This window comes from Hyperolius riggenbachi, chromosome 3 (genome assembly GCF_040937935.1).
Source record: "Hyperolius riggenbachi isolate aHypRig1 chromosome 3, aHypRig1.pri, whole genome shotgun sequence".
Taxonomy (NCBI): Eukaryota; Metazoa; Chordata; class Amphibia; order Anura; family Hyperoliidae; genus Hyperolius; species Hyperolius riggenbachi.
Genome location: NC_090648.1, coordinates 297,287,595 through 297,300,754, shown reverse-complemented (window position 1 = coordinate 297,300,754; position 13,160 = coordinate 297,287,595). Strand labels below are relative to the sequence as shown.

General features: G+C 50.5%; 1 protein-coding gene across 1 annotated transcript in view; it reads left to right on the top strand.

The window, feature by feature from the left end:
- The first annotated feature begins 357 nt into the window (after positions 1 to 357).
- The window catches only part of GXYLT1 (glucoside xylosyltransferase 1), a 52,214-nt gene continuing 39,411 nt past the window's right edge, over positions 358 to 13,160 (top strand). Inside the window, exons 1-2 of the mRNA XM_068272737.1 lie at positions 358 to 593; positions 8,799 to 8,891. Of these exons, the coding sequence (XP_068128838.1) occupies positions 436 to 593; positions 8,799 to 8,891 (251 nt within the window). The 5' untranslated portion in view covers positions 358 to 435. The remainder of the gene's footprint in view (positions 594 to 8,798; positions 8,892 to 13,160) is intronic.

The window sequence follows — 13,160 nt, the reverse complement described above, 5'->3', positions numbered from 1 at the left end:
CATAAGTACATGCACAAAACTGTGTAAATAAATGTAATTACTATCATCATATGCATGAAAATGTTGGGATGGAATGATACAGACTAACCAGCAAGCTCATGGTGAACCAGAACTCATTGGAGTGTGTGGATGGAATGAAGGTTTTATAAGCTAGGTTGTATAATATTATACGGCAAAATGGCCGAAGAATGCTTTAAACCATCGCTAGTGTTTCCCAGTGTGTGTGCAGCAGGCAGGGATGTATCAGCACTACACGCTGTGTTTCATCCCAGTTCTCCCATCATGCAGCCCCTCCCTGCAGCAGAGATGTGTGGATGGAAGATGCCCCCGCCCCATGCCAGCCCCGGATCTGCTGTGTGCCGTGCGGTCCCGGAAGGAAGCGGCTCGGCGGCAGGCTGAGCCCGCAGAAAACGCTCCGGGACGGGGTAGTGTGTGATGAGGCGGCCGGTGTCACGGCTGGTGCTGCTATGCATGGTGTGCGGATTCTGCTCGCTGCTCTACGCTCTAACCCAGCGGGGCAGCGGAGACCCCAAGACGCAGCGGCCGCTCTTCTCCTCTCGCCAGTGGCGCCCGGAGCCGTCTGACAAACTCAGGTATAAAACGCCAGGTGACCGGCTCGTAGGGTACTGTGTGCTGCTCGTTTCTGCTGACTGTGCGGGGACTCCTATCCATAGGGACCCTGCAGCGATGATGCCAGAGTGCTACGTCTAGCTATGCAAGGAGAACTTTTAAACATTGTATCGTTTCACAGCTAGGAAGATGCTGGTGGTAACAAATCTCACCAGGGCATTTCCTCTTTATTGGACAGAGGAATGACAGCTGATGATTCAACATAGGGTGTGAACACACATCCAGTTTTGATGGGCCAATCAATGGCTAGTTTCATCACCTCGGTGTTATATGCTAGCTTACCTGTACAAATTTGTTCTTAGTATTTAGAGGCTTCCCTTTACCAATAAGTATCTCACTTTTCCCTCTAATAAAGTCACAGGTTTGTTTCACCTGAAACAAACGTACAAACAATCAGTTTGGATAGACTTAGGCATGGTTCACACTTGCATGATCGCCGGTCATTCTGATCCATTTCCATTGCGCTGTTTCCCCCCAGATCCCTTCCCCCAAAGTAAATTTTTCTAGTTAATGGTCCGTTTCTTCACTAGTGTGTGAAGAAACGTTTTGTTTTCTCATTGCCCCCAATGCAGTGCTTCAGCGTCCGTTTCTGTTCCGTTCAGCGGTCTGGAAAAATAGGTGCCTCAGGAAACTTGCGGTCCATTCAGTGGATTGTGCAAAACGGATCCATTTGAACAGACGGTTGTAAACCAATCTATAGGTTAACATTGGATCCGTTTCCTTCCGATCTGGGAATGGACCATTTTTTACTGCTAATGTGAACTTAGTGAGTTTAGAGCACCTGACCTGTATGGTCCACTTATTTAATTCCCTGAATGCGCATTCATATGGGAATTGCAACCGATTGAAATCAATAGGCTGCTTCTGAATTACAGGGAAAAGTCGGATGGTCGGCAGCATGATTTCACATCACGCATGCGATTCTCCATAGCTGTACACGCTAGAGGTAATCACAATGAAACAGGTGCTGCGATGCTTCTCTAAGATGCACGCTGGGCACAAAAGGTAATGTGCCCTTAAAGTGTATCTGAGCTGAAGCTCGGAAACAAAATGATACGCACCTAAAGAGACGGAAGCCTCAGGAACCTGTGAGGCTTACCCTCTGTAGTCTAATGTCCCCCGTTGATGAGCGCAGCCCCCCTATAGATTAGAGACAAGGCATTGTCGCTAATCACATTGTGGGCACATGAGCGAGCCCATACACAGTAAGCCAGAGCTGCTGGCTCCGTGCATGCGCAGACAGGCTCATGTGGCCATGTTACAGGGAGAAGAGCTGTGCGGCCCTGATGTAGAGGGGGGCTGTGCTCAGCAATGGGGGGCTTGGTACCACCGAGGGAAGCTTCAATAGGATCCTGAGGCATCTCTCTCTTCAGGGTAAAGTGTAATTTTGAACCCGAGCAGCTCGGGATTACTTTAAAGAAAACCTTTAACTAAAAAAAAAGTCCCCTGGGGGATACTCACCTTGGGTGGGGGAAGCCTTCGGATCCGATCGAGGTGTCCCATGGCGGTCTCACTGTGCCCCTCCGAATAGCGGGGATGTAAATATTTACCTTCCAGCGCAGTATCGGCTCTCCGCTAGGAGATAGGCGAAATAGCCGATCGCTGTCGGTCCGCTCTACTCTGCAGGCGCAAGTCTCCTGCGCCTGCGTAGTAGAGTGGACCCGACGGAGATCGGCTATTTCTGGCCATCTCCGTGCTGAGAGCTGCAACAGCACCCCCGCTGGAGCCAGGGAAGGTAAATAAATCAGCGCTTGTCGGGGGAGGATTCCTGGATGCTTCAGGGGAGCCAGCGCTGGATTGCCTGCAGCTACAGGGATGGGGGAAGTCTCATTGGGACCCTGAGGCTTCCCCCTCTCAAAGTGAGTACCCCCCCCCCTCCCCCAGGGGATTTTTTTGTTTTGTTACAGAGTCTCTTTAAAGAGGCACTGAAGCGAATTAAGTTTGCCCTTTTTACCTTATAATTCGCTTCAGTGCTCTCAGCACAAGTAAACCACCGCGTCCCTGCAGCCCCCAAATCCCCGGGGGGGGGGGGGGGGGGGCAATCTGGTCGGCATTTCCGCAAAGAGGCAGAGCTTTCAGCTTCAGCTCTGCCTCTCCTGATGTCAATCGTGGCGGATCGCCGCCTCTCCCAGCCCCTCTCACTCTTCCTTCACAGAGAGGGGCGGGGAGAGGCGGCGATCCTCGTTTTGCGGTGGTTTACTTGTGCTGAGACTACTGAAGCGAATAATAAGGCAAAAAGGGCAACATTAATTCACTTCAGTGTCTCTTTAAAGAGAAACTGTCAGGCTGCAAAAGCTAATTTAAACCTCTATTCTCCTGTGTTAAACAGTTTAGAAGGAAGCCAAAAAGGCAATACTGAAGTTAAAAATCTCTCTTACCTTTTTGATGTGTGCTCATTAGCAAAGCTGTTAGACCCAAGCTCTCAAAAGGACGAAAGGCCGCATACCATACTGCAAAGCATTCTGGGGCTGCTTGGGTCCTCCCCTCGGCTGCTAGTGAGAAAGTACAGGCTCATGTTACAACAGCGCAGCACTGAAAAATCTCCCAGCAGAGTACACTGCAGGAGCCTGCTATTGTTCCTAGCCACATGGCTAATCAATATTCACTGCACAGTAGTGTGTTACATTACGGATCTTTTGTGTGAGTGGAATCATCAGGAAGCAGGCAGGACATGACGACACAATTGGCTTCATAGGAGACAGACAAACATGGAACCTGCCATGAGCTGTCAGGAGCATCATTCTCTGCAAATACTATATAAAAATTCTGTGAAATCCAAACGTGGACAGTGAAATGCATATGTAATGTAAGTACAGCCAATCTTTAGCTACTGATATGTGTTTTTTTTCTCTGAGACCCTATACCTAACAGCTCCTCTTTAAGGTACTAATGACTCGATCTTGTCACTTATTTAAGTAATTTAAGTTATGTAAGTAAATCCTAGATATAAGATTGTACAATCAAGATTGTATCAATAGTGGGCACCTTATCAGTAGGACAGACAATCCTGTATTATTTAATAGAAATCGGTCAGCCTCCAAATCCTTCTTCACTAGTTGAAAGTACATCTGTTACAAATGGCATTTGTAATCCTTTTGAAATGGTGAGAACCGTGTTGTCATACCTCACAGGGAAGGCAGTTAGCGATTTTTATTGGCTTTCCTTGTTCTAGTATTCCACAGCATTGGGCTCTTTGTTACTTGGAGGATGTCTTATTTAATGACTCCTCTCATCAAAAACACACTCACACAGTTGTAAATATTGCTAAACAGCTTGTCTCTGTATTCAGGAACTGGGTCACTGTATTTAATGACAATTTGTCACAAGAAGTAGAAGCAAGAGCAGTGGCATCTCTGACAGCTGCTTCTGCAAAACTGCCACTTATCAGCAGTGTGGGAAGCAACAGCTCAAATTCTTCCCTCCTTTTTCTTATTTTTTTTCTGTACACAGTTGTGAAGGTTAAACTGTGTGTTCTACTGCAATGCATTTAGATTTCTTCTTGTTTAGTTGAAGTAACGTAGCTGTCTTACCCTTCTTGAAACACAGAGAAGTTGTATCATAAATAAGGGAAAAAATAAAAAAACACTTGAACTATTAGAGGCTTTTAGTGTCCTTTACTAGCATCAATTGGATTGCATAATAATCCTGCATGTCAATGCACTGCCATTCTGAGCCTGTTCACATCTGTGTTGTAATGCTGGGGTCCCCAACCTTTTCCGGCCCAGGGACCACTTTCTGACCAAATTTTTCTCTGGGGACTGCAGGGGGGGGGGGGGGGGGGGGGTGGGGGGTCTGGGGTGTCGTGTGCAGCGGGTTACGTGAGGGGGGGGGAGGTCTGGGGTGTGGCGGCACAGATAGCATAGTTGCCCCAGTATAGGGAGTTTAGTTGCCCCAGTATGGCTAGTATAGTTACCCCAGTATAGTGCCCCAGTATGGCTAGTATAGTGCCCAGTATGGGTAGGTAGTGCCCTAGTTAGTATAGTGCCCAGTATGGCTAATATAGTGCCCAGTATGGGTAGGTAGTGCCCCAGTATAGCTAGCATAATTCCCCAGTATAGCTAGTATAGTGGCCAGTATGGGTAGGTAGTGCCCAGTATAGCCAATATAGTGCCCAGTATAACTAGTATAGTGCCCAGTATGGGTAGGTAGTGCCCCAGTATAGCTAGTATAGTGGCCAGTATAGATAGTATAGTGCCCAGTATGGGTTGGTTGTGCCCCAGGATAGCTAGTACAGTGCCCCAGTATAGCTAGTAAAGTGCCCCAGTATAGCTAGTATAGTGTCCCAGTATGGGTAGGTAGTGCCCCAAATCCCTGGGGGGCAATCTGGCCGGCATTTCCGCAAAGAGGCAGAGCTTTCAGCTTTAGCTATGCCTCTCCTGATGTCAATCGCGGCGAATCGCCGCCTCTCCCCGCCCCTCTCTTTCTTCACAGAGAGGGGCGGGAAGAGGCGGCGATCCTCGTTTTGCGGTGGTTTACTTGTGCTGAGACTACTGAAGTGAATAATGAGGTAAAAAGGGCAACATTTATTCACTTCAGTGTCTCTTTAAGGTACTAATGATTCGATCTTGATCTTAGAGGCGGCGATCCTCGTTTTGCGGCATTCATTGAGTCAGTTTTCCAGAATCCACATGTAGTGTAGTGTAGCATGATCATTTTTCCTTCATCTCAGGTTTACTTTATGGCTAGCTTTACCCCCATGGTGTGCGTTTGCAGTACAATGCCCCACCGCATTGTACTGCAATGCACAAAACCACAAACCTATGACCCTGCGGCCAGTGATGTACTCCCTGCTGGACAAGAAGTACGTCATTGGAATTCCTGACTTTCCCCATCCTATTCCCGTGGCTCTGCGCATGCGCAGTCTGTCAGTTCTGAATGCTATGACTGAGGTTCTCACACAACATATGTGATAGGAGCGCACTAGGGTTGCCGCGGTATACTGGTATGACGATCTACCACGGTATGATTGTGCACGGTAATCGTACTGTGGACAATCTCGTTTTACCGGTTTCAGGGGGCGGGGCGACGTAGCGGCGGCGCACGAACAGCGGTGGGGATAAACACTCACTTGCGGCAATACTCATTTGCAGCCAGGTCCGTCCTCCACGCTGTACTGGACTTCATTGTTCTTTCATCACATTTCCCTGAAACAGCGCCCCCTGGGTGCTATTACAAGAAGATGATGCAAGCACAAACAGGAAGTAGAATGAAGCACAGTACACGTGTGAGGACTTGGCTGCTGACAATTGAGTATTTGTCCCCTCTCCCTCCCTCCGGCTCTCTGTGCTGGCCACCTAATTCCAGCTACACCTATCCCTGGCTACCTATGCTGCAAGCACCTACTACTAGCTACACCTATCCCTGGCTACATATGCTGCGCTCTACTACTGGCTACACCTATCCCTGGCTACCTATGCTGCGACCACCTACCACTGGCTACACCTATCCCTGGCTACCTATGCTGCGGCCACCTACTTCTGGCTACACCTATCCCTGGCTACCTATGCTGCGGCCACCCACCACTGGCTACACCTATCCCTGGCTACCTATGCTGCGACCCCCTACCACTGGCTATACCTGTCCCTGGCTACCTATGCTGCGGCCGCCTACCACTGGCTACACCTATCCCTGGCTACCTATGCTGCAAGCACCTACTACTGGCTACACCTATCCCTGGCTACATATGCTGCGCTCTACTACTGGCTACACCTATCCCTGGCTACCTATGCTGCGAGCACCTACTATTGCCTACACCTATCCCTGGCTACCTATGCTGCGGCCACCTACCACTGGCTACACCTATCCCTGGCTACCTATGCTGCGGCCACCTACCACTGGCTACCTATGCTGCGGCCACCTACCACTGGCTACACCTATCCCTGGCTACCTATGCTGCGGCCACCTACCACTGGCTACACCTATCCCTGGCTACCTATGCTGCGGCCACCTACCACTGGCTACACCTGTCCCTGGCTACCTATGCTGCGGCCACCTACCACTGGCTACACCTGTCCCTGGCTACCTATGCTGCGGCCACCTACCACTGGCTACACCTGTCCCTGGCTACCTATGCTGCGGCCGCCTACCACTGGCTACACCTATCCCTGGCTACCTATGTTGTGACCACCTACCTCTGGCTACACCTATCCTTGGCTACCTAAGCTGCGACCACCTACTTCTGGCTACAACTATCCCTGGCTACCTATGCTGCGACCACCTACCATTGGCTACACCTATTCCTGGCTACCTATCCTGCGACCACCTACTTCTGGCTACACCTATCCCTGGCTACCTATGCTGTGGCCACCTACCACTGGCTACACCTGTCACTGGCTACCTATGCTGCGACCCCCTACTACTGGTACACGCTGTGCTGGACTTCATTGTTCTTTCATCACATTTCCCTGAAACAGCGCCCCCTGGGTGCTATTACAAGAAGATGATGCAAGCACAAACAGGAAGTAGAATGAAGCACAGTACACGTGTGAGGACTTGGCTGCTGGCAAGTGAGTATTTGTCCCCTCTCCCTCCCTCCGGCTCTCTGTGCTGGCCACCTAATTCCAGCTACACCTATCCCTGGCTACCTATGCTGCGCTCTACTACTGGCTACACCTATCCCTGGCTACATATGCTGCGCTCTACTACTGGCTACACCTATCCCTGGCTACATATGCTGCGCTCTACTACTGGCTACACCTATCCCTGGCTACATATGCTGCGAGCACCTACTATTGCCTACACCTATCCCTAGCTACCTATGCTGCGACCACCTACCACTGGCTACACCTATCCCTGGCTACCTATGCTGCGGCCACCTACCACTGGCTACACCTATCCCTGGCTACCTATGCTGCGGCCACCTACCACTGGCTACCTATGCTGCGGCCACCTACCACTGGCTACACCTATCCCTGGCTACCTATGCTGCGGCCACCTACCACTGGCTACACCTGTCCCTGGCTACCTATGCTGCGGCCACCTACCACTGGCTACACCTGTCCCTGGCTACCTATGCTGCGGCCACCTACCACTGGCTACACCTATCCCTGGCTACCTATGCTGCGGCCACCTACCACTGGCTACACCTATCCCTGGCTACCTATGCTGCGGCCACCTACCACTGGCTACACCTATCCCTGGCTACCTATGCTGCGGCCACCTACCACTGGCTACACCTATCCCTGGCTACCTATGCTGCGGCCACCTACCACTGGCTACACCTATCCCTGGCTACCTATGCTGCGGCCACCTACCACTGGCTACACCTATCCCTGGCTACCTTTGCTGCGGCCACCTACCACTGGCTACACCTATCCCTGGCTACCTATGCTGCGACCACCTACCTCTGGCTACACCTATCCCTGGCTACCTATGCTGCGACCACCTACTTCTGGCTACAACTATCCCTGGCTACCTATGCTGCGAACACCTACCATTGGCTACTCCTATTCCTGGCTACCTATCCTGCGACCACCTTACTTCTGGCTACACCTATCCCTGGCTACCTATGCTGTGGCCACCTACCACTGGCTACCTATGCTGCGACCCCCTACCACTGGCTATACCTGTCCCTGGCTACCTATGCTGTGGCCACCTACTACTGGCTACACCTATCTCTGGCTACCTGTGCTGCGACCCCCTACTACTGGCTACACCTATGCTGCAGCCACCTATTACTGGTGGGTGGTGGTACATTATTTAATGTAAGAGGGTGGGGCCCAGGTCCAAATAATTGTTAAATACCGTATACCGTAATACCGTCATACCGTGGTATTTTTTTTCGACAGTTATCATACCGTGGAATTTCATACCGTTGCAACCCTAGAGCGCACACAGATTTTGCACATGAGCAGAGACTGCAGTCACAGCTTTCAGAACTGACTGCGTACACACAGAGCTGCTACCTCCGGATCAAAGATTGGCTACTTACTAAAGACGCGCCTGCTACCGCAGCAAAAGAGACTAGTCTCTTCGGAGTAATGGGAAACGGATAAGGCTCAGCATACATCACCTATTTATGGCCTCATTTTCCTCGATTTTCTACTCTTTGTTGTAAGATGTAAGCTTCTACTGTGAAATGAAGTTGCAGATTAGATGCAGCATGCATAATACAGTTCTAAAACCACTGCTTTCTAATAGCTGGAAACCTTTGTGTCTCATTCCGTCAGGTGTAAGAATGTATCTGTGTCTTTCTGGAGTCCCTATTGGATGCTGCCTGCTGGTGTGTGTGGAAAGGACTGCTTTTGGGAAGCTGCTTTTAGGTAGGATTTGCTGTTTTGTGGGACTAAACTTTTTCCCTGTTGAAAAGTTAGGCATGTAAATGAACTTTTAAGATAACGTGTTCAGGTGAGGAAGATGTATAGCTGTAGTTTCTGGTTTCAGTAAAATGTGCACAGTGTATAAAGCAACGTAAGGTAAACCTGAGATGGGGAGGCGAGCATTTTTATCTAAAGAAAATCTGCAAGAAATGAACCCCTCCTGGGGGATACTTACCTTGGGAGGGAGAAGCCTTAGAATTCTAATGAGGCTTCCCTTGTTCCTCCTCCATCCTGGCGATCCAGCGCTGGAAGACCCTAAACACCGGGTAAGTAAATATTTACCTACTGCGATCCAGCGCAGGGGCAGTAGCGGCTTTCCGATCAGGCTCAAGAGGAAATAGCCGAGCTCGATCGGGTCCACTTTACTGCGCCGACACGAGGACAGGGTAAGCCTCATTAGGATCCCGAGCGTTCCTCCTCCCAAGGTAAGTATCCACCAGGAGGGTTTTTTTTCTCACAATTTCCTTTTAACTGTGGCTTCTTCCAGCCCCCTGTAGTCAGCTGCCTCGGAGTCCTCCCTGTCTATTCCGATGTTTTGCTATAGCCAAGTTAAAGTCCGTGACCTAAGGGCTACTGCGCAAGCGTGCTGTTCTAGGTTTGCGCAACTCTGTGTTCTATGCCTGCCAGTTAAGACTTGTAACTGCGCAGGCACACAGTGCTCTCTGCCGTGGGAGCACAATTAAGGCCAGCAGCTAGGGCCACGCATACGCTGTAGCCCACAACTGATCCAGTCTTGGACTTTACCAGGGCTGAAAAACAGAAGGGACCAGATGGACACAGAGAGCTGACAGACAATAAAGGGCTGGAAGAAGCTCCAAGTAAGGAAAAATCCTCTTGTTACCATGACAGGTACACTTTTTAAATTTGTAGAGTTGTTTTTTGTTTTTTTTCCATCAGTCACATCGTCACATCACTCTCTAGCATGATGACACAGTCATTTTCGTCTTGCAGCACTGGGTTCCCAGTTTGAATCTGGGCCAGGACACTATCTGTGTGGAGGTTGGATGTGGGTGGCGGGCGGGTGGCGCGCACGCCCAGAAACACAGACCTAGAGCCCGTTTTTAAACGGGCTTAGGTCTACTAGTATAAATATAAGACAGAAGCAATGGCATATTTTCAAACCTGTTTTTCAGTCACTTATGCAAGCAGGTTGTTGAGATTAGCAGCAATTTCTTCCCTGACCTGCGGGAGCAGCTGTTGACTAATTGAAGTACTGTTACTAAAGGTTAGGGTCGGTCCACACTTATCAGATTGCTGATCGGAATGCGTTTTAGATGGATCAGTTTTTCTAAAAACTGATCCGTTTTTCAAACTGTTGTGCTTTTGCAACATACGGTTCCAGTCCGATTAAACATATGTCAAAAAATGTGTCCTTCCTTCCTTCCTTCCTGTGTGTTTCTATTGGATAAATAGGTCTGCAAAGATGGCGCTGTGGGGAGGAGCAAGCAGTAGGCAATCTGCTTTGGCATCCGTTTTGTGTGCAAAAGTTCTCTGTGTAGAGGGAGATCCTTTTTTGTATTGCCTTTCATTGCCTATGTGGGTGTCCGGGCTCTGTGAAAATGTGGCAAATCCGGACTCTGTTCAGTTTTTTAAAACTGAGCCCCTGGATCCATTTTTTGAAGTGTGTGAAGACGGCCACTATTTTTAACCAGCTGAGCGGTCTGGACGAGCTCAGCTCGTCCAACACCGCCAGCGGCTGCCGCTCAGGCCCTGCTGGGCCGATTTTAATGAAATAAAAAGCAGCACACGCAGCCGGCACTTTGCCAGCCGCGTGTGCTGCCTGATCGCCGCCGCTCTGCGGCGATTCGCCGCGAGCAGCGGCGAAAGAGGGTCCCCCCAGCCGCCTGAGCCCAGCGTAGCCGGAACAAAAAGTTCCGGCCAGCGCTAAGGGCTGGATCGGAGGCGGCTGACGTCACGACGTCGGCTGACGTCGATGACGTCACTCCGCTCGTCGCTATGGCGACGATATAACCAAAACAAGGAAGGCCGCTCATTGCGGCCTTCCTTGTTTATTCTGGGCGCCGGAGGCGATCGGAAGATCGCCTCCGGAGCGCCCTCTAGTGGGCTTTCATGCAGCCAACTTTCAGTTGGCTGCATGAAATATTTTTTTTTTTATTTAAAAAAAACCCTCCCGCAGCCACCCTGGCGATTTAATCAGAACGCCAGGGTGGTTAAAATTGGTATCTGTGAATCCGTTTTTATCCAGGGCAAAAAAAGAAACAAGTGTGAACCGACCCTAATACATCAGAACACGGATCCCTGGCCATGCAGTTCTGCAGGTGGTTTTTCAATCCACTCTTTGGGGTATAGAGATAATTTTAGATTTTGTGCAACATAAGCTTTGTAAAATGTAGACTTTTTTTTTTTTTTGTATGTTTTCAGAACCTATTTAGCAAAGTTAACCACTTCCCGACCGCCTAACGCACAGGGGCGGCCGGGAAGTGGAGCCCGCAAGGACCAGCTCACCCACAGAGGCGCCGGTCCTTGTAAGGGCATGGGCGGAGCGATCGCGTCATCCGTGACGCGATCCTCCACCGGCGCCTGTCTCCGCTCACCCGCCGCAACATCCCGCCGGCCATACGGAAGCACCGGCGGGATGTTAACCCCGCGATCGCCGCATACAAAGTGTATAATACACTTTGTAATGTTTACAAAGTGTATTATACAGGCTGCCTCCTGCCCTGGTGGTCCCAATGTCCGAGGGACCACCAGGGCAGCCTGCAGCCACCCTATGTCGCACCCAAGCACACTGATTTCTCCCCCCCTGCCCCAGATCGCCCACAGCACCCCTCAGACCCCCCCTGCCCACCCCCCAGACCCCTGTTTGCACCCAATCACCCCCCTAATCACCCATCAATCACTCCCTGTCACTATCTGTCAACGCTTTTTTTTTTTTTTTTTTATTATTCCCCCCCCCCCCCCCCCCTGCCCCCTCCTGATCACCCCCTCCCCCCCCCCTGTGTACTGTATGCATCTATCCCCCTGATCACCTGTCAATTACCCATCAATCACCCCCTGTCACTGCCACCCATCAATCAGCCCCTAACCTGCCCCTTGCGGGCAATCTGATCACCCACCCACACCAATAGATCGCCCGCAGATCCGACGTCAGATCACCTCCCAAGTGCAGTGTTTACATCTGTTATTTACCCTAAACACCCACTAATTACCCATCAATCACCCCCTATCACCACCTGTCACTGTTACCCATCAGATCAGACCCTAATCTGCCCCTTGCGGGCACCCAATCACCCGCCTACACACTCAGATTGCCCTCAGACCCCCCCCTTATCAATTCGCCAGTGCATTAGTTACATCTGTTCTTCCCTGTAATAACCCACTGATCACCTGTCAATCACCCCCTGGCACTGCCACCCATCAATCACCCCCTGGCACTGCCACTCATCAATCAGCCCCTAACCTGCCCCTTGCGGGCAATCTGATCACCCACCCACACCAATAGTTCGCCCGCAGATCCGACGTCAGATCACCTCCCAAGTGCAGTGTTTATATCTGTTCTCTACCCTAAACACCCACTAATTACCTATCAATCACCCCCTGTCACTGCTACCTATCAGATTAGACCCCAATCTGCCCCTAGGGCACTCAATCACCCGCCCACACCCTCAAAATGCCCTCAGGCCCCAGCCCTGATCACCTCGCCAGTGCATTGCTTGCATCTATTCCCCCCTCTAATCACACCTTGAGACACCCATCAATCACCTCCTGTCACCCCCTAGCACACCTACCCATCAGATCAGGCCCTAATTTGCCCCGTGTGGGCTCCTGATCACTCGGGCAAACCCTCAGATCCCCCTCAGACCCCCTTCCGATCACCTCCCCAGTGCATTGATTGCATCTATTTTCCCCTCATACCACCCCCTGAGACACCCATCAATCACCTCCTGTCACCCCCTAGCACTCCTATCCATCAGATCAGGCCCAATACAACCTATCATCTAAAAGGCCACCTTGCATATGACCGGTTCCACAAAATTCGCCCCCTCATAGACCACCTGTCATCAAAATTTGCAGATGCTTTTACCCCTGAACAGTCATTTTGAGACATTTGGTTTCCAGACTACTCACGGTTTTGGGCCCATAAAATGCCAGGGCGGTATAGGAACCCCACAAACTGACCCCATTTTAGAATAAAGACACCCCAATGTATTCTGTTAGGTGTATGACGAGTTCATAGAAGATTTTATTTTT